Source organism: Lynx canadensis, chromosome B1, assembly GCF_007474595.2.
Source record: "Lynx canadensis isolate LIC74 chromosome B1, mLynCan4.pri.v2, whole genome shotgun sequence".
In the NCBI taxonomy this organism is placed as follows: domain Eukaryota; kingdom Metazoa; phylum Chordata; class Mammalia; order Carnivora; family Felidae; genus Lynx; species Lynx canadensis.
This window is the reverse complement of record NC_044306.2, coordinates 26,882,680-26,905,390: the sequence shown is the minus strand read 5'-3', so window position 1 is coordinate 26,905,390 and position 22,711 is coordinate 26,882,680. Positions and strand designations below refer to the sequence as shown.

At 40.6% G+C, this 22,711-nt stretch overlaps 1 protein-coding gene across 1 annotated transcript in view; it reads right to left on the bottom strand.

Moving 5' to 3' along the window:
* Nucleotides 1-4,085: 4,085 nt before the first annotated feature.
* The window catches only part of TNKS (tankyrase), a 219,173-nt gene continuing 200,547 nt past the window's right edge, over nt 4,086-22,711 (bottom strand). Inside the window, exons 25-27 of the mRNA XM_030312270.1 lie at nt 22,206-22,392; nt 19,394-19,550; nt 4,086-9,826 (exon numbers count right to left, since the gene is read on the bottom strand). Of these exons, the coding sequence (XP_030168130.1) occupies nt 9,740-9,826; nt 19,394-19,550; nt 22,206-22,392 (431 nt within the window). The 3' untranslated portion in view covers nt 4,086-9,739. The remainder of the gene's footprint in view (nt 9,827-19,393; nt 19,551-22,205; nt 22,393-22,711) is intronic.

The following is a 22,711-nucleotide window of genomic DNA, read 5'->3' as shown; positions in this document are numbered from 1 at the left end:
ACAGTGTGGAGCCTGCTTGGGATTCTCTCTCTCTCTCTCTCTCTCTGCCCCTCCCCTGCTTGCGTGCATGCTCGCACCCTCTTAAAATAAATAAACATTGAAAAAAAAAGAATACTTTTTGACTTACCTCCCTCCTTCCACCAGACCCTGCAAACAACTATGGTACACAATCATGTGACCTTCCATAGCTCTCCCTGCTCAGTCATATATAATGTATTGAATTATATGCTATCATGATATATTGTATATATACCATGTATCTCTATATGTAAGTACATATAAGGATTTTATTTCATAGTTGCTTCATTAAAAAAGCAACACCATATAATATGCAATGTTCTGTATCTTGCTTCCCTTAATATATTGTGGAAACCCCTCCAAGTCTAAGATAACCCAATTCACTCCTAATTTTTAGTTCTTTATATAATTTGTTCACATGGATGATCAACATCTGGAAAATACAGATGTGTATACAATAGTGTCTTCTTCTCAACTATGTTGCCTTGACTCTCAGTTTACCCATGTTTACCGATGTTGTCAGATTTTTACATATTTACCCAGAAGATCTGCCATGCATATACAAGTAAGTACATGAAAGTGTGTGTTCACATTTATGTAATTTCGCCCCCCACTCACTGCTTTTTTACCCAAATACTCACTAACACTGTCATAAAACTTCCTGGGTTAATCTGGTAGGTAAATTGCATTAATTTACTATTTTAACTTGCGTTTCTTTTATTATGAGATTGGATACTTTTATGTACTCAAGAATCATTTGTATTTTTTACTATGAACTGTGTGTTCACAACTGATTGGTTTAGCTTACAGATTTTCACAAACTCTTTCTGTATGAAAGAGATTAATCCCTTGTCTATAGTATGAATTGAAAACATTTCCCGTTTGTCATTTATCTTTGCTTAGTTTTTTTTTTTTTTTTTTTTTTTTACAAATACCTCTTTGAGTCCCTGCTTTCAGGGTATATACCATGCTGCCTTACTTGAACAACTATGTAGACAGAGAACAAAGCCCTGTGGCCAGGCCCCCAGGCCCGCACAAGAGAGCATCGTGTGGATCGGTGCTGTATGTGCTGGTGAGCCTGTGGGAGAAGAGCTCATCTGTCTTAGTGCTCTCTTTCCCTCACTGTTTTCCTGGGTCTCAGCTTCAGGGCACCGGTCTATAAAATCCGCCTCCGAGTCCAAAGTGGAGGAAACACCAAGAATTTTTTTGCTTTTCCTCTTCATTCTCCCAAGTTTCAAATTAATTAAAAGTCTAGGATTCTTTAATATGTTTATACTGTTCACCTCCTTGAAGTCAAAGGAGGAATGAAGTCAAAATTAACAAATTTTATTTAATATTTATTTATTCATGTGCATGTCTAGGTTTCCTGTCTCCACTAAAAGAGAAAGTCTATCATCTATCATCTATCTATCTATCATCATTATCTATCTATCTATCATCATCATTATTAAGTATCATCATTATCTATCTATCTATTATTATCTATCTATCATCCATCTATCCTTTGCTTGGACATGTTTCTATCCCTCATCTCTCTCTCTCTTTAAAAATAGACTGAATTTTTAACAGCAGTTTTAGATTCACAGCAAAACTAGAAGGTACAGAGATTTGCCATATACATTGTGTCCCCACACGTGTGGCTTCCCCCCATTTTCAGCATTTCCCATCAGAGTGGCACAGTTGTCACTGTGGATGAGCCTGCGTTGACACCTCATAGTCAGCCAATGTCCATAGTTTCCATGAGGGTTCACTCTTGGGTGTTGTTCATTTCATGGGTTTGGACAAATGGGACACGTGTCCAGCATCACGATATCCTACAGAGTATTTTCATTACTCTAAAACTTTTCTGCGCTCCACTTATTTATCCCTCTCTTCCCACCTGACCCCTGGCATTCACTGGTCTTTTAACTCTCGCTAGTTTTGCCTTTCCCAGAATGTCATGTAGTTGGAACGGTCTTTTCAGATTGGTTTCTTTCACTTAGCGGTAAGCAAGGTTCCTCCACATCTTCTCATGGCTTGGTAGCCCGTTTCTTTTCAGTGCTGCATAACATCCCATTGTCTGGGTGCGACACGGCTTATTTATCTGTGTGCCTGCTGAAGGACATCTTGGTCACTTTCAATCTTGGCAGTTATGAATACAGCTGCCAGAAGCACCCGCGTGCAGGGTTTTGCATGGACGTGCTTTTCCACTCCTTTGGGTAGATACCAAGGAGTACAATTCCCGGACTGTAGGTAAAGAGTGTGTTTAGTTTTGTGAGACAGTTGCCGAGCTGTCTTTCCAAGTGGCTGTACTGTTTGGCGCTCCCACTGGCAATGGGTGAGAGTTCCCATCACTCCACATCCTCAGCAGCACTTGCTCTTGTCCGCATCTGGGATCTTGGCCATTCTACGTGTGTCCTGTTTTCTTGTTGTTGTTTTAGCTTGTGCTCACCTAATGACAAACGATGTGGAGTGTCTTTTCATACGCTTCCTCGCCATCTGTTCACCTTCTCCGGTGAGGTGTCTGTTCAGATCTGTGGCCTATGTTTTACTCCGCTCGTTCATTTTCTTAATATTGACTCTTACGAATCCTTTGCGTGCTTTGGACAGGAGTACGTCTTGTCAGATGTGTCTCTTGCAAATATTTTTTCCCAGCCTGTGGCTTGTCTTCTCATTTTCTCCACAGTGTCTTTCAAAGAGGTTTTTAAAAAATTTTAATGAAGTTTAGCTTATCAACTTCTTTCTTCTGTGGATCGTGTCTTTGGTGTTGAATTTTAAAAAGGCATTGTGGAAGACTCTGCCAAAGAACTATTAGGATGAATTCAGTGACGTCGCAGGATACAAAATTAACATACAGAAATCAGTTGATTTTCTATACACTAATAATGAAGCAGCAGAAAGAAACATTTAAAAAGCAATCTATCATTTCTGTTTTCTAACATCAGCAAAAACCACAGGGGAAACTGGAGCTCAAGGGCGCTTAGAATCTGATCTTCTCGTGAGATGACGACATAAAACCATGTAGCAGAGTCACCTTGGTGGTTTCATTCCTGCTTAAACACCAGCTTCAGACAAGAGTCAGGTTTGGTGCCTGTCAACAGGTGTTAAAGTCCATGTTGGAAAGAATTCTGGGACATCAGTTATTTAAGCTGTTTCACCTCTCTGAGTCTCAGTTTCTTCATCTCTAAAATGGGGATTAAAATTCCTATTCTGTGGGGTTGTTGGAATTTTTTTTTTATCCTTAATATTTGCTTGTTTTTGAGAGAGACAGTGTGTGAGCAGGGCAGGGGGCAGAGAGAGAGAGAAAGACACAGAATCTGAAGAGGCTCCAGGCTCTGAGCTGTCAGCACAGAGCCCAACGCGGGGCCCGAACTCACAAGCCGTGAGATCATGACCTGAGCCAAAGTCGGACGCTTAACCGACTGAGCCACCCAGGCGCCCCGGTTGTTGGGATTGTTAATGACAAGGTATATATAGAGTCCCCGGCTCATCACAAGGGCTCAGTGATAGCTATTGCTATTTGTGGGGTTATTAGCGTGCTTGCAAGTACTTAATTTATGACCTCTTGTGACTCTGCCACCCTCTGGCAAAGAAGTCGTAGATAAAATGCTAGCTTCCAATTTGCTATGTAATGCACCACGAGGCATGGAGAAAGGAGGATGGAAGCAAAGGGAATGATTTCCTTAGTGCTACGTGCCAGGCACCGTGCCAGGTGCTTGGCGTTTCCCATTGCACCTGGAAGTTATCACACCGGGAGTGGTGGAGGCAGGGAGTCTCGGCACAGAAGTCGTGCAGGGCCTCCGAGATGCCCCGGGCGCCGGCGTGGGTCTGCCGCCAGAGCCCAGGCCCCTTCATTTCAGAGATATTTCTAAAAGGAACCTGTGCTTCTTTTCCCGTGGCTGCTGGACGTCACCCACTCCCGTGCGAGCTTACAGGTGCGGATGAGGCGTCTGCAGCACGGATCTGAGCAGGAAGACGAGAGGAACAACAGCTACTTGTATTCTGACAGTTTTAGGTCAGTTGTGTTAAGGGTGGTCAGGCTGAAATGGACAAGCAGGGAAATGATGACACTCCAGAGCTGACTGCTGTCCATACACAGTATATTTTAAAAATGTTTTTATTGAATATTAAACAGTTACAAGTACTGTTAGACATTTAGCCAAAGCACAATTACAGGTTAAATATAATCATAAAGATGTCTTAAATAGAAACCCACCATGCAGGCAGGTGACGTTCCTTGATGCCCTCGTTTGGAAAGTAGAGGGCGAGGAAAAAAGGTCTTCTGTTTCACGGGAAAGACAGTAAAGACTAGAAGAATTTACATGCTGTAAGCGATTTCCCATGAGCAAATCGATAGGGTTGCCAGATTTAGTAAAACAAAATAAAACAAAGCAAAAAGCCAGGATGCTCAGTTAAGTTTGAATTTCAGATAATGAGAAACCTTTTTCTTTTTTACTGTATATATGTGCCAAATAGTGCATGAAACATATTTAAGCTAAAAAATTATTTACCTCAAATTCAAATGTAACTGGGTGCCTCGTATTTCATCTGGCAATCCTGCAAACGGACAAACGCAAAAAAGCAAAGCGAGGGGACTGGAACCCCCTGCCACTGGTGGGTCACAGAGAGACTAAAAATAAAAACAACACCAATAACGAACCAAGGCGTCACTACAATGGTTACTCACACAGACCAACATCACAATGGGAACATATGATCACTACTCCAAATGCTGTTGCCAGGAAACACTCTTAGATTTCCTCAAAGCTGGTTTTGTAAATGTTGAGAAACCTTGTTGATAAAAGTACCTTTATAGTTTGTAGCTATCAAAGACAAATACCACTACCACTAAGACCGGTGATGTTGAAACAATGGAAGCAGAAGCAGGTATTGTATGCACATGAAGAGCTTAAATATTTTGTGTAATCACTACAATGGTTACAGGGTCAAGGTCATCCTCTAGGTCTAGGCTATTAGCCTCAAAGAGTTTGGTTCCGCTTGTACTGCTGCGTGTTCTCGCTCCTCATCCTGAAGCTTGGGAGGGGCATGGGAGCGTGAGAGACACCCCACTACCAGAGTTTTCCTGTGTTTCTCTGCAAACACTCTCAATCAACAAAGGGCTTTCAGGGCTGCCTGAGGAAATGCACAAACAGATGAAAAAGTAGCAAAACAATCTGAATTGTGGCGCATGAGAAGTCTGGGTGAGTGTGACAATGTAACGCGGGAAAGAAAACAGGAACGAAGGAGGAGCCCAAATGCGACACCCCTGCGGCGTGACTGTTATTTCAAAGGAGGCGGGACCTCTGGCGGATGTAGAAAATGGGTCGCACGGCGAGCGGCTTTGGTCTCATGGGGTATAAAAGCTGGAGCTTCCTACTGCCCTTCACTCATAACCGTGGCTTATAATTTAAAATGATGAGAAAACAGCTTGGGGAACGCTCAGGCTCCACGTGGTATCACTTCGTGAGATGCTGCTGTGTCCCCCTCCGCCGCCCCCTGCCCCCCACCCCCCGCCCCCAAATGCTAAGTTTTGAAATCCTGCTAGCACTTCTTTAAACCAGAATATCTGGTCGCCGAAGAATTTCAGGCATCGAGAAATCAGGGGGGATTGATTAGATCCAGTCCGTGGCATGTAAGGGAGCATCGGTTGTGAAATACGTACCCTCATCAAATCAGCTTTATGGGTGTGACATACACGAGACATGCCCGACTGACACCTTTCAAACACTGAGAAATGGAATTCTAACTTCTTTATTAGGCTATAAAAGGTTAAAAAGTTTCTGCCACAGTTAAGGCTTTTTCTTAAGAAGAAACATTTAATTGTCTATTAATTTCAGAATGCACAAGGTATCTGAAGACGCCTCACTTTCCAGGGCGGTTTTTCAAAAAAAGCATTTCCTGTTCAGGTGCGAGATGTGTCCAACCAAAGCTCAAATATTATCTTCACAATTACGTTCTTTTCCTTTTTCCGTCACTGACTGACAGTGAACAAGTTTGAGTTTAGTCTTTAAATGAATTTCTGACACATGAAACCCTATCTTAAGGTCGGCTTGGAGTGTTCCCCGCATGACCGGAGTCCATAGCTCTGTAGGAGACAACTGCCCAACGAAAAACACAGCAAGAAGGCCGCTTATCCCACATCCTGATACAAGCGGGCTCTGGCCACACTGGAGGCAAGGTGCCCGAGGACACACCCACTTCTTTTCTCAAGGCTCTTTACAGGATTCCAGAGCACGCACGTTGAGAAGGGGGGGGGGGGTGAGCAGTGGCCAATAACCCCGTGCACTTGGCAGGTGGACTGAAATAAAGAAGAACCCAGGCAACTTCGTGCATTCTACTGCTGCCCTTCCAGAGCACACTGAAGCGCTATTTTTTGTATAAAGGCTACAATAATAGAATACTAATCTATATTACTTTATTTGCCACGTTCAGGCATTTCTCTCTCTACATCAATGCACTTTGCTATTTTGAGAGCAAAGGGAAATTAATCTAGCCGCTGATGTCAAGCTCCAGGAGCACAAGGATGCTGTCATGAAAACATCCTGATATTACTTATTCTATTTATGTTACTGAAAAGCTAGAAATCCCGAATTCCAAGAAGGAAAGGGTAAGTAAGAATCCTGGTTGTACTGCTATTATTTTGCATAGAAGTAAAACTCTGGTTTCCATGCTGTCATTTGTTAACCGATTGGCAGGATCTTTGGAGCAGAGCACAGGAGGCCGCATACCGGATCTGGTCATGGTATGCAAACAGAAGCACAGTCTCCTTCTGCAAGACTCAAGATGAAGAAGGGAGGAAGATGAGTGGGGTCACAGGTAACTATTGGAGCTACTCAATTCCAGACTAGCAACCTGAGGAAAAGGGAAGAAGGCCAAGTGCAAGGAGAGAGTGTCCAGAGCACTTAACTTACGAGTTAAGAACCCAGCCGGCAATACCCAGTAAACTGGAAGCATCAGGTCTAGAAGATTTGACTTTAGAACTGCAGTCAGGCTGGTGGAGGTGTGCAGATTCTCTCTTCCATTTGGTTTGGGAAAACAGAAGGGCCATTTCAGGGGAGGCCACACTGAAGTCCTCAACTTGCTAGCGCTCCTACAGAAGTGCGTATACAAAAAAGCAAATGGATTTCGGCCTAAGTTAATGCCATGCTTTTATATTCCAAAGGGGTTTTCACACTGCTATGGATGGAAGTCCCAAACGTAACCAACTGGTACTAGCTTGTGGGCACTCATGATGACCTTTGGTTTTCAAGTTTTGAAAAGATGTATTTGGCTCCTGTGAAATATCAACGAACCCATTCTCTTGGCAGATGAATAATACATACACATTCTTTCGACAACTACTATGCACTTGGATCATTACAAGACAAGAAGCACTGCAAATGTCTTCCTTACACAAGTACCTTTACTCGGCACACGGAACATCAGATACGGAACATCGACGGGTTAGATACTGAGCCACAGGTGGACTTCTCAAGTGTAAGGCTGAAGTTTAACACATCCATTAATCTAGTTAGTATGATGGAAACAACATATAACCACGGTTGAGCAGTGGCTTATCTTTTTAATAAAGCTATAAAGCTTTTGAGATCTATACCATATTCACCCTTTTACTGAACTAAAGATCACAGCTGTGTTTACCATTTTAAACTATTTCTAAGTGGGGAGGCAAGTATTATACACTTTCACAGCTACTGAAAACAATACAGATGCCATTCCTTCAACCCATTGTTACACACGGCAAAAAAGAAAAGAAAGGAGGAAAAAGGCCTTCTTAACAAATATTAAACTCTGAAGCTTCGTATGGAATTCTAGTGCTTTACACAGGTAGCCAAGACACGAACACCCAGCTTGGGTCACTAAAACTTCAATAGAAGCAACAACTGAGGCTAATTCTTGATTTCATTTTGAGGACCCATGCAAGATTCTGCTATAAAACTCAAACTAGTTCCCGATGCCTAGTTCTAGCACTGGACTCAAGCCAAAAAGAAAGCTAAGTGTATACTTTAAGAGCCTATTCTAGAATTTTTGCATGTAACCATTTTATTTTCCTTTAGGAAGTAAATGAGGTCACAGCTTAATCAGCCTGCATTAAAAAATAAACCGGTTTTCAGAAATTGAAGTTGAAACGGCAAGTTTGTTGTCACACTGTTTCTCCTTTTCTTTTTTTTCCTAACCACATTTATGTTACTTTTGCTTCAAAGCTGAGAAGATGCACAGCGTGTCAAAGTAAGTGAGTTAACGCAGTCAATTCGATATTCAGTTCGGGTGAAAAGGGCGAGTGTAAAAACTAGAATGGGTAATCTTTTACGAGCATTGATGTGCACCGGGCAAATATTGATTAAAACATGCAAAACAAAGTGGTAACTTCCTGCAGAAACAGTATAGTATTTCTCCACCTTCATTTATAAAAATAACCGAAAAGAGCTTTGGTTTCAGTTTTTGTTCTCCTTGTCTGTTAAGAAGTTTGAAGAAATGGTTCGGAAACGTAGTGCAGGGACCTCTATAAACTATCTGAAGCACCTCACTCAAAATAAGCCCCAATCTGGAGTAAACACAAAAGTCCCTGCACATCTATCTACTAAAGACGATGTGAACTTTAGCTTTTTGAACTGGAGAAACCATGAAGATTTTTGTGACTCTAATAGAGTACAATAATTCCACTCAATTTGGAAATAAGGCAGCTAATTTCGGGGGTGACTCTTCCGGCGGTCCGGATTAGGCGAAGAGAAGTACTTTTTCTTGGAGGAGGCCCTGCGAGCCTTTCCTACGACGGTATCCTGCAACCACGTGCTCCTCCCACGCGTCAGTGGGGTCCCCCACACCGTCCCGCGGTGTTTCCTGAGCTCCGAGACACATCACCCCCCACCCCCCTTCCCCGGCTGCGCTCTTCGGAGGTCTCCGCACCAGGCGCCCTCCCAACACCTCGAAGGCTGGAACGGGAAGAGCAGGGGCCCAGAGCAGCTTCCACTTTTCTGAGCTAGCGAGCTCCTAAGTCAGTCTGACCTGTGTGCCTTTCCCTTGTAAGACTGGCCAAGTCATAAAAGGAAATTAAACCTGATGTTTTTCCTTCCCCACCCGATTTACAATGATACGAAGTACAGATACAAAATAGATCAGAGTGAAAAAAAAGGGGGAAACTAAGTCTTGCTCAGCCAGAAGCTCATGTTGCATTGCTAATGATTTTAGTCAGTGTGACTTTGTGCAAAATATCCTCGAGAAGGCTCTGGCTCATTTTCAAAGTAAACAAAAACACATACCAAAAAAAAAAAAAACCCAAAAAAAAAGAAAAAAAAAAAAGGAAAAGAAAAAAAAAAAAAGAATGATGCATGTTTATAAAACATTTAAAATGAGCCTGACATAGGTATTTGTTGCATACACGTGCCATATATAACAAAGCAAATGTAGTGTGTAAATTGTGAAATTTGGGAAAGTATGTTTTGTTTTTCCATTTCCAAGCCCAGATCAAAGCAATCTTGTTTTAGAAATGGACAATTGCAATGCAAATGAGCCTGAGATATGTTAAAAGGCCGCCCCTGTAAACATTTCCTCAAAGGGAACAGTAGCAGTTGAGTATTTATCAGTTACTCATACTATATTCATCACTATAGCAATGCTTTATAAAAGACAAACAGCTTATTTCTAGGCTGTCAGGGATTTACGGAATATTGATTTTGTTGGAAACAATCCACTGTAATCCAGTCCCAAGTTTAAATCCGATCTGGCTTTTCCCTGGGGGCCTTCACTAGGTCTTCTGCTCCGCGGCTGTGGCGGTTTGCGAAGGAGCTTCCGGCTTCATGATCTGGTATGTGATGAGATACTCTGGGTAGGCCTGCAAAGGACCGGAAGAAAACAAATCACTCCTTTGGCAGGTAAGATATTAAGTGGATGTCTCGGAGGCTGTTGATCATCATCAATATTCTATACATACCCAAAGCCTGCAAAGACCAGCCAATCAACAGGTGTCTAAACCTGCCCACCACCCCTCCCCCCCGCCCCAAACATACACGATCTACCTGTATCTTGTACATAAATGTATCTAGACCCTATAATCGAGAGAATGGTTTTAATGTTATTTCTACTTTGAGTACTTTAAAGTGCTGCATTCACCTGTCATGCACATGGCATTAATGGGAAAGCTAAGGCAGGAGATAATCTCTCTCACCTCATCTAACGTGGTGCTGTCACACAGCATGTGTTTAAGAAGTTTGTTAAATGAAAAAGTAATTTGGCTGAACCGATTTCAAACTAATTTCAAATTAATTAATGACAAATAGAACATACTGAACTAGAAGCAGGAAGAATGAGGCTTGTGGAATCACTAGTAATGTAGAGGCAACAGTTTGGAGATAATGTTTAAAAGGTGACTAATGAAAGGTAACATAATGGTTCAGATTTAGGCCCTCCACCCCATATAGTCTCTTTTGTCTCTTTTTCTTGCAGTACATAAAATGAAAGGCTCAGGATCTGGAATGGAAGGAGTACTTCTTAGGGGAAGTTGTTACAAACCTTCGCCAGACAACTGAGTGGGGGGCAAAACCCCCTTGTAGTATGTGTACTACATAGGAGTTCTTCAACCCTAAATATAATGACACAGCTGGATGCAGTATTTCAGAGAGGTCTGGGCCTGCACACTACTACTCTTTGGTGAGGTAAATGTTTCGGGGCCCAAAAATAATTTGCTGAATGCGGACTTATAAATTACTTGTATACAGATATGGAATAATATAAAAAAAAAAGATGAAAAAAACTGGACTTTCAAAAAGATACATGACCATCTATGTTCACTGCAGCATTATTTACAGTAGCCAAGACAGAAGCAACTTAAGCATCCATCGATAGATCAATGGATAAGGAAGGTGGTGTGTGTGTGTGTGTGTGTGTGTGTGTGTGTGCGTGTGTGTGTAATGGAATATGACTCAGCCATTGAAAAAAATGAGATCTTGCCATTAGTGACAATATGGATGGCCTCAGAGGGTATTTCTGGAGTGAAGTAAGTCAGGCACAGAAAGACAAATACCACATGCTTTCACTTATATGGAATCTAAAAAACAAAACAAAACAAACACAAGAAAATGCTAGCAAACCAAATCCAACAATACATTATAAAAGTCATTCACCACAATCAAGTGGGATTTATTCCTGGGTTGCAAGGGTATTAATATTCACAAATCAATCAGTGTGTTCCATCACACTAATAAGAGAAAGGGTAGGAACCATATAATCATTTTGATAGATGCAGAAAAAGCATTTGATAGAATACAACATCGATTTATGATAAAATCCCTCAACAAAGTAGGTTTAGAGGGAATGTACAGCAACATAAAAAAGGCCAGATATGAAAAGCCCACAGCTGATATCATCCCCAATGGGGAAAAACTGAGAGCTTTCCCCATACGATCAGGAACAAGACAAGGATATCTGCTCTTTCCACTTGTATTCAACATAGTACTGGAAGTCCTAGCCACAGCAATCAGACAACACAAAGAAATCAGAGGCATCTAATTGGCAAGGAACAAGTAAAACTTCCACTATTTGCAGATGACATTATTATGCTGCATTCTATACTAATCTATATTTAGAAAACCCTAAAGACTCCACCCCAAACTGCTAGAATTGATAAATGAATTCAGTAAAGTTGCAGGATATAAAATCAATGTACAGAAATCTGTTGCATTTCTATACTCCAATAATGAAGCAGCAGAAAGAGAAATTAAGAAAACAGTCCCATTTATAATTGCACCAAAAAAAATAAGATCCCTAGGAATCCAGCTTGTAATAACCAAAGAGGTGAAAGACCTGTGTTCTGAAATCTATGAAATGCTGGTAAAAGAAACTGAAGACAAAAAGAAATGGAAAGACATTCCATGCTCATGGATAGGAAGAACAAATATTGTTAAAATGTCTATCCTACCCCAAAGCAATCTACACATTTAATGCAATCCCTATCAAAATATCACCAACATTTTTCACAGAACTAGAACAAACAATCCTAGCATTTGTATGGAACCACAAAAGACGCTGAATAGTCAAAGCAATCTTGAAAAAGCAAAGCAAAGCCGGAGGCATCACAGACTTCAAGCTATATTACAAAGCTGTAGTAACCAAAACACTATGCTACCAGCACAAAACCAGACATACCGATCAGTGGAACAGAACAGAAAACCCAGAAATAAAGCCACAATTATATGGTCAATTAATCTTCAACAAAGCAGGAAAGAATATCAATGGGAAAAAGGTAGTCTCTTCAATAAACAGTATTGGGCAAACTAGACAGTAACATGCAAAAAAATGAAACTGAACCACTTTCTTATACCATACACAAAAATAAAATTCAAAATGGATTAACGACCTAAATGTGAGACCTGAAATCATAAAAATCTTAGAAGGGGGCACAGGCAATAATTTTTCTGACATTGGCCATTGCAATTTTTTTCTAGATATGTCCCCTGAGGCAAGGGAAACAAAGGCAAAAATGAACTGCTGGGACTAAGAAGTTTCTGCACAGTGAAGAAACAATCAATAAACCAAAAGGCAACCTATGGAATGGGAGAAGATATTTGCAAATGACATAGCTGATAAAGGGTCAGTATTCAAAATACATAAAAAACATGCAACTCAACACCCAAAAACCAAATAATCCAATTTAAAAAATAGGCAAAAGACATGAACAGACATTTGTCCAAAGAAGAGACATCCAGATGGCCAACAGACATGTGAAAAGATGTTCATCATCACTTATCATCAGGGAAATGCAAATAAAAACTATAATGAGATAATACCTTGTACCTGTCAGAATGGCTAGGATCAAGAACATAAGAAACAACAGGTGTTGGCGAGGCTGTGGAGAAAAAGGAACTGTCATGCACTGTTGGTGGGAATGCAAACTGGTGCAGCCACTGTGGAAGACAGTATGGAGGTTCCTCAAAAAATTAAAAAAAAGTACTATGCTATGATCTAGCAATCACACTACTGGGCATTTATCCAAAGAACACAAAACAGTAATTCAAAGGGATATATGCACCCCTATGTTTACAACAGTATTATTTACAATAGCCAAGATAGGGAAACAGCCCAAGTGTCTACTGGCTGATGAACGGATAAACAAGAAGTGGTGTATGCATACACGATGGAATGTTACTCGGCCATAAAAAAGAATGAAAGCTTGCCATTTGCAACGACATGGATGGGACTTGAGAGCATAATGCTAAAATGAAATAAGTCAGTCAGAGAAAGACAGATACCATAGGATTTCATTCGTATGTGGAACTTAAACAAAACGAATGAGCAAAGGGAAAAAAAGAGAGAGGCAAACCAAGAAACACCCTTAACTATAGAGAACTGATGGTTACAGAGGGGCAGTGGGTGGGGGGATGGGCGAAATAGGTGACGGGGATTAAGGAGAGCACTTGTCGTGATGAGTACTGGGTGTTGTATGGAAATGCTGAGTCACTATACTGTACACCTGAAACTAATATTATGCTGTATGTTAATTGACATTTAGATAAAAACTTAAACAAAAAACCCTGAAACAAACAAACGAACGAATGAACAAACAAACCAACCCAGCCTCACAAATGCAGAGAACAAATTGGTGGTTGCCAGATGGGAAGGAGGTGAGGGGATGGGAGAAACAGGTGACAGGCATTAAGAGGTACAAAATTCTAGTTATTTAAGTAAGTTGTGGCGGTGAAAAGTGCAGCATAGAGAATACAGTGGATAAACCAGAAAAAAACCTGCACTGTTGAATATTTAAAATGCAGAAATAAACATGCGATTGACTGACTGGATTATTTCTAATTTCACATCTGATTTTTAGGAGGCAGAAACTGTTACAGGTCTTTGCCTCCACTTTCCTCATCTATACAGGGGAACGGTAATAATACTAAGATTTTTGTAAGCATTGAATGCAAAGATCTTAGAATAGGTTTGGCCGACTAAGAATTTGGTATGTGTAAATTGTCACTATTAACATTATTATCATGATTTATTAAAGACATAAGGATAAACAATTAAAAAAAGACCCCTCCTGAGGGGGTCTCAGCAAGAATAAAAAATGTAAATGTGTCTTTAAAAGTTATAACTGTGTACATGTGTAAGGAAACACTATCACTCATAATATGTTTCCAAAAATTCTAGTCTGCTCTGATTTGATGTAAAAACAGCAATGGTTTCTATCTTCTTAGTACCTCTAGTTGGAATAACACAATTAACAATCTTCATCTCTCCTGACTTTCCAATCTGAAGCTTCAATAACTAAAAAGTTTGTAGTCTTATTTTATTATGATTTGAACACTGCTTAATTCTTGAAATGGTATTTTAGTCAACTAGTTACTAAAACAGGCTAGGTCAGCTAGTCTCCTAATTCTAGAGTTTGAATAAAACTCTAGGAATTGAAAAACTCTAGGAAAGCTCAAATACCGCTGGAGAAATGGACAAACTGCCCAGCCAACTAGATGGTTAAATGGTCAAGAAAAGTATTTATTCACCACCAATATACATGTATTGAGCATCTCTATGTATAAAGTACTCTACGGTGAGATAAGGTCCTTTGCTGTCAAGAAGCTTCCAGTCTTGCTTGGGAAGGTAAGTCAGACCCAGAAAAAGAAGGATTCAAAAACAACCCACACTGGCATGTGCCCAGTGTCAAAAATGAGTGTGAAGCACACTCCTACTTCTTTTTGTCCCAGTGAAATTTAGTATCTACCATACCTTGTGTGACATTCGTTTTGCTTGCAGAAAAGCTGCTGAAGCAAAGGAGTTGGTAATGCTAGTGTTTACATTTTGGTGGTGCACTATTTAAGGAGATCCCTCTCACATGTAAATTTTAGTCAGGCAGATTCTAAGACTCCAGTGGTATGAATGATTAAGGGCCCTGGTTCCTAGTGGTTAGGCTACCGCACTGTTTGTGGGTACAGGCTGATTACAGACATTCAAGTCCAGAGGGATTTAAGACAAGGGAATTATTTAACTGCAGGAGCAGAAGGGCGCAGGATCAACCACCGAGTGTTACTTCCTGTCAAGTCACTTTATATCCATGCTGGTTATAAAAGCGTGGAATGTCTTTTTTTTTTTTTTTTTAAGTTCCTGTAAGAAAAAATTCAACAACCACTTTGGTAACTGACTTTCAGGAACTGACTTCCAGGAAGTTCTAACTGACTTTCAGGAACCATTCCTTAACCCAGATCCCTACTGTTATCTAAACTCAAATGCTTTCAGTTTATTCTTCACAGGGATGAAGAAGAATCATGGTCTCTTGAATAACTTTATATATTTGAAAATCATGCTATAAATTATTATACAATTTTCTACTTTCCAGGTTAAATAACTACATTGTTCGTGTCATTTCAGTAAAATAAAGGCTAAATCTCTGTAGCAACCAATGGCCAGAGAATACCTCTCCTTTATGTCTAATTTAATGTGATGCTTAAAGTACAACATACAAAAATACTCCTGACATTTTGAGTCCAGCCATATACTAAAATCAGAACCACTTTTCTTCCAAGCATAATTTTGAACATATCTTTTCAATTCTAAAGAAAGAAACAATCTCACCAATGATGAATGATACTCCTTAAATCAACCCTCTGAATAAAACATTTGTGTGTTCTTGAAAGCGTTAGTACTAAGGGTGAAGAATGATTTAAGGTATAACAAAGAGAAATGAAATAAAGTTACCAACGGAAAACTTCACCCAAACTTTAGGAGAAATGCCAAAATGGAAACGGAAAATGACTCAATTACTAGACAATACACTTAACAATATCCATGCGGGCAAGTATGCCTTGAAATAAAACAACTATTACCTGCGTTTCATTGTTGAAGGAACTTTTTTCTTTCAAATAGACTTGGACTACATCATTCTCTAAAATTCTCTTAGCAACAGATTGTAAACAAGTTATCAAGCCAAATTACTCAGGAAATGATGATTGATCAGCAAATATCAGAAACGTAAACCTATTATTTTTGAAGTAGCCCTTATTATTTCTTTACACCCAAATATGAAATACATTATTCTTACCATAGGTAACTTTCTTGAAAAGTGTATGGTGAAGACCACTGAAATCACCTATAATCTCAATACCCTTAAGTTTTGGGGTTGACTCCATTTGACATAAATCACGTAAATGTATTTTTTTAAACTCACAGGCATATAAATATACTAACACCTATTTAATCATTCTCCTTGTTGAATATTTAGGCAATTTAAATTTTTCATTATGGTAATCAAGACAGTGATGAACATCCTTATATGGTTTTGTGGGCTTGTGTTTTTTTGGTGGTGGTCATCATTGATTATATTGAATACAAATTTATAGAAGTAGAATTACTGGATCAAAGTGAAAGTATTTTCTCTCTGATTTACACAGAAAATTTTGACAAATTTGTTCTTTGGCAGTTTTTAAACTTTTTATTTGGAAACAAATGCAAACTTACATATTAAATTGAAAAAATTAAAATGTCACCAAAACACCTGTACACCCATTACCCATATCCATAAAATAAGCTTTTATTTACCCCTTTGCCTTGTCATGTACACTCTCATGTACACTCTCCCCAACCTCTAGGGAGGTACTAGGGAGACAGACACACACACCCATATTTTCTTTGAACCATTTGAGAGTAAGTTCTATATATCATCATAGTTCTTTACCCCTAAATATGCCAGTATTTATTTCCTAAGAATAGGGATACTCTCTTACATAAGCACAGGATCAACAGTATAATTTTATGCTAATACTTTAATACCTATCCTTCATATTCCAATGGTCTTGGTTAAATTTTTTAAAAAGTTTAATTTATTTTTGAGAGAGTGTGATAGAGTGGGGGAGGGGTAGAGAGAGACAGGGAGGAGGAGAGAGAATCCCAAGCAGGCTCTGCACCATCAATGCAGAGACCAACACAGGGCTCAAACTCAAGAACCGTGAGATCCTGACCTGAGCCGAGAGATCAAGAGTCACATGCTGAACCAACTGAGCCATCTAGGCACCCCATCAGTGGATTTAATGATGCTGTTTCTCTTCCAATACCAGATCCAACTTGGGGGAAAGACCTTACGTTAGTTGTCCTATCTCTTGTGTTTCATTTAATCTCTAAAGTTTTTTTTTTTATTAAAAAAATTTTTTTTAAGTGTTTATTTATTTTTGAGAGAAGGAGAGAGAGACAGAGCGTGAGCAGGGGAGGAGCAGAGAGAGAGGGAGACACAGAATCCGAAGCAGGCTCCAGGCTCTGAGCTGTCAGCACAGAGCCCGACAGGGGGGCTTGAACCCACGAACTGTGAGATCATGACCTGAGTCAAAGTTGAACCTTTAACTGACTGAGCCACCCAAGCCCCCCTAATCTGGAAAGTTTCTAAAGCCTTTCTCTTTTATCATATTTACATTTCTAAAGAATCTAATCTTCCCACATTTTAATAGAAACTTTATTTCTTTATTTTGAGACAGAGAGCACACACCATGAGCAGGGGCGGGGCACAGACAGAGGGAGAGAATCCCAAGCAGGCTGCGTGCTATCAGCACACAGAGCCTAATGTGGGGCTCAGTCTCCCATACTGCGAGATCATGATGTGAGCCAAAATCAAGAGTTGGACAGTTAACTGAAAGAGCCACCCAGGTGCTCCATTCCCATATTTTTTTTACTAGAACATTCCTCATTTTGATTAGACCAGGGTTATGCATTCTTGGCTAGAATACTGCATAGAGGATGTGCCCTTCTCAGAATATATCTGGAGGCCCACTCTATTTCTGTCTGTCCCTCATTAGTGATGTTAATTTCGATCATCTGGTCAAGGTGTTGGCCCCCTTTCTCCAATGTATCATTACTGTTTGCTTCTCCTTTGTAGTTAATGAGAACACCATGCAAATATCATTTTTCTTATCAAAATTATCTCCTAGATTTAGCATCCACTTATGATTCTTGCCACAGTGGTCTCAAGATGATGACTTTTCAAATCCTCCCTCCACATGTCCTCATCTGCCCTTGGCTTTCTACTGTAAGCAAACCTTCTTTGCCCCTTCATTTATTTACTTACCTATTTGTTATCAGTATAGAGTCATGAATTCCTATTTTTCCCAGTGGCTTTAAATTTATTACTGTACTTATTTTGGTATTCCAACTGTTCCAGATTTGGCCAGTGGGAGCCCCTTCATGCTGGCCCTGTGTCCTTGTGACATGCCCTCACCACTTCATTCCTTTCTGGCATAACAGGATGGTCCAGGCTCACTTGTTCCTATTCTGCTTCAGCCCTGGAATTAGCTGCTTCTCCAGAGACGCCGGGTTCCTTTAAGTGGGGAATGGTATTAGAGACCAACCAAGGTCTAGGTCTGAGTATGTTCACCGCTATTGGGGTTTTCTTGTTTTCAGCAGACAGTGCTAAGAAATATATGTGAATATATGCTCATATACATACATACGCTTACATATACTCTTACCCACATACCTACACATAACATGGATTTACCAGTGCACATACATACATTAGAAACAATGAGTTCCTATCGATACCTCCAATTTCAGTCCATCTTTGCATTTTTTATGTCCCTTCTTCCACCATGAGAATCCCAGGTCCCAAATCAAACATCAACACATTTACTCATTTGTTCAATCCTACAATGCACCTAAAGGCATTTCATCGCTTTGCCCATATCCCCACCATCAACATGTCTACTAAATGGAGTTCAGGATTTGTGGCCCACGACTGATGGCATATAATACTGTTCTCATATGTTACTTGTACTTAATTTCTCCTTTCTCCATTTTGTGTTTCCTCTTCTCCATCAGAGTAGTTAAGGTATCCATTTGGAATTCAATGAAGTTCAGACAAACTGATCTTTGTTTTTAGACAAATCGGTAGGCATTTAGCAGTACTGTGAGAGTTAGGGACTTGGTTGAAAAATGACAGGAAGTTTTCCTGCTTTGTTGACAATTTTACTTTGGAGCCTTGGGCAGTCGGCAGAATTTAATGTAGCTTTACAACTCACAAAACTATTGTTCTATGTTAAGTGCCATGATCAGAAATATAGAGATTCAACTCATGTGACCAGCCTATGGCAAGGACATCCATCAGGAAAATTCTTTAGGGGCACCTGGGTGACTCAGTCGGTTAAGCGTCTGACTCTTGGCTTCAGCTCGAGTCACGATCTCATGGTGGTGGAATCGAGCCCCGTGTAGTGCTCTGCGCTGAGCGTGAGTGTGAGGCTTGTTTGGAATTCTCTCTCTCTCCCTCTTTCTCTGTCCGCTCCCCCTCCCAAATTAAAAAAAAAAGTAGTAAAAATTCTAAAATAAATACAATATTTTTTTTTTTTTTTAAAAGGAAAATTCTCTAAACAGAAGTTGGTCTTAGCTCTCCTCGCACCGACATTTTAGCGACTCAGTTATGCTTATCTAACGAATACCATACCTGTTCACCTCTGTAGATGACATATTCAGCATATGCCAGCCCGTTCACACTTGGTCTCCCGATCACTGAGTGATGTCCTGGAGGGGCATGAGCCATTTTCATGGTGCTGAATTGCAGAAAGGATTTGCCAAGGGTCACTCTACAGAAAAGCATTTGTCTAAAGAAGGAAAGGAAAGAAAGGAAAGTGATGCTCTGAAGGAGGCACTCAATCTTAGAGTGATAAAATTGTTATATTTGTTGATTTTATAAAAACTATTTCACACAAGGCAAGCTAGTTTAAAATGTCACTTTCAAATATAAGTAGGAATGGGATGGGAGGTGATAACTGACTTACTATAAACAGTCAGCAGGCTCAATAGTTAGTTACACAACCAATGACAGCAAATCCCTGGTGAGTTTTGACTAGTGGGACAAGAGAAATACTAGCAAAAACTGAGTTCTAAGAGGATGAAAAGGAGGAAACTGAAGCAAATAAACAGAGGGCAGATGCATCTGAAATTAAGACTGGGTTTACTCATTATGAAGAAGTAAAAACAAGGATGAAATAAATAATAATAAAAGTGGATCATATACAAAACTACTTAGCTTAAATGTACGGCTAGGAATCCTCCTACTTGGGAGAAACACCAATTGGGGTAGATGTTAAATATTACAGAGAACACGAAAGGTTGACTGGGAAGAAGGTGTACTATATAAACTAGGGGTTGAGACGCTACGGCCTATGGGCTAAACCTAGTCGGCCACCTGTTTTTGTAAATAAAGTTTTATTGGAACACAGCCGCACATTTATTTACATGTCATCTGTGGCTGCTTTTGCACTACAAGGGCAGAGGGGAGTCACTGTGACAGGGATCATATGGCCCGTGAAGCCGAAAGTATTTATTACGTGGCCCTTTAAAATAAACGTTTGCGAACCTTTAATATACACTATCAACACTTCAGTCAGTGAGATTGGTCACACTGTTAAATGTGTAAAACAGTATTCAGTCAAATGGTTTGTTTTTAGTTACACAGTATGATCTCTGCATTATAACCAACCAGAGATATCATTTTGAGCCAAAACTGTGCCAGACCCAGTCTAACTGGGTCCTGCCTGGGTTTGCTTTTTCTGTTACTGATGACCCTGGGGGGTGCTGGCTCAGTACCGGCTGCATCTCCCGCAGGTCCCAGAGGAAAAGGTTTGGCTCTGTATTAGAGGGAGATGTTTGAGCCCCATTTCACATTATGGCGGCACTTGGGGGTCACTGGACCTTGCCCGCCCACTGCCATGGCTATTCTCAGTCCTTAGGTCACACAGAGCTTGACCTGACAGGCCCCCACCTCCTGGCTTCTGCTTCCTGCCCCAGAGCTGTGGAGGCAGGAGAAAACGCAGGACCGGCTCACGAAGCGGTGGGCTGCAGACGGACAGGTGGAGGGTACTGGCTTCTGCTTGCTCACTCGCCAGCTTTGAGTGTTGTGCCGCATTCTGCAGACGCAACAGCCCCAGACACGGGGATACCGATGTCCCGTGGGGTAACTAGTGACAGTGCCAGACAAGGGCCAGCAGACAAATTCCTCTGTATCCTCCCATGATGTCCTATTCTGAGATGCAGGAGTTCACACAGCCTCTCTGACGACGTCTCGCGGACTCAGCGACCACCTGCTCGTTATGAAACAGGCCAACTCACTGAGGCATCATCTCACGGTCTTTGCTCTGCCTCCTTCTCCACCTCACTTCCTCGTGTGCCCTCGTTCCTGCCTCCCTGGTATCGCACTTGCCAAGAAAGCGTTAGTACATCAGCTTTTGCTTCAGGCTCTGTTTTCTAGGAAATCCTGGCTAAGACATAAACCTATGTGTCTAGTTGTCATGGGCAACTGCTCATCTAGGCTCATTTTTATTGTTTATTTAGGATAGGTTTGCAGCAGCAGAGAGTTTTTGCATGTTACGTATCCCTGGGAATTTTTGTGTATTATTAACCGTGGCGGCTTTAATAGAAAGACGGTTTTTTTCTGGACATACCGGATCCATCCTAGAACTGCTGACGGCTATAATTTTTTCATAAAGTAATGGAGGGCAGGAAGTTTTAAAGTCAAAAACTCTATGTATTTCAAGGCTATCTGGGTCTTTTTGAGCTTTCCTCTGAATTACAAGATCTCTAACTAACCTGGCTTTCCACCTGGTTAAAGAACAATGCAATCAACGGCAATCTCTGTGATGTATAATTTGTTTGTATTTTTTCCAATGGCAGGGAAGAGAATGGCATTTTTTTCACTGACTTCAGAGACCGTGTACTATTATTCTCTTGAATTTGAGTTTTAAAATTCTATTTAAAAAGCTAATATTCGTTTGTTTACTATTAAATCCAAAGTTAATATTCTGCAATTAGACTTCTCAAGGCTTACTATATATCCTGCCTTAAACACTGCTAGCAACATCAGAAGGAAACTGAAGATTCAACTTGTTTATAGAAGTTGTGTCTTAGTTCAAATGTGTCTAATGCTCAAGGTTCTTCGACAGATAAAATTCTCAACCTTTTCTTGTTCTGAATCTGAACCTCAGCAAGTGACGCTCAGGGACCAAGTCCAGCTGGAGGGAGCTTCATCATAACCTATGACTGGTTGGCAGATACCTGGTTTTTCCCAGCCCCGCTGTTAGCTGTGCTGTCGTTTCTCTTCTTAGGACACAGGCTGATCAGCTATTCCCATCCAACCCCGAATCCGTGTGATCCATTATCAACACTGAGGATAACCTGTGACTTCAGCAGAGCCTGAGAAACTAATCCGGTTCGTGACCTGAGGATAGCAACCACTATACGAGACCCAAGGTGCTCACCTGTGACATATATAACACGAGCGATCTTTGTGCGTGGGACAGCCTGTTCCTCCGCCAATTCCATAAACATACTGGTTGCTTTTGGAGGAGTTTTCAGCAAAATAAATCCCGGCACCAAACATTCCTCCTATGTATGCATGTCGCTCATCAAACCCTTTATGAATAATGGCATTAATGAAAGGAGAACCTAAAAATACAAACACAGAAAGATCAGTTTTTGAGTACCTGTCTGGAGTCTCAATTAGCTGCAAACTATTTTGCACTTGGCACGTTAATATTAAGTAATTAGTGATGCACAAATGAAGTTGTAAGATGGTCTACCTTACATAAATTATTATCTTGTACTAGAATCTTAGCAGGGACCTACGGTGTTCACCAAGCAAGGATGTAATATGGATTCTGCAGATGGCAGGAGATTTTAGATACCAAAGTACAATGCGGCTTTAAAAATATAGATTTTACACGCAACCTTACTTTACACAAAAACAGATAATCAGATAAGCTGA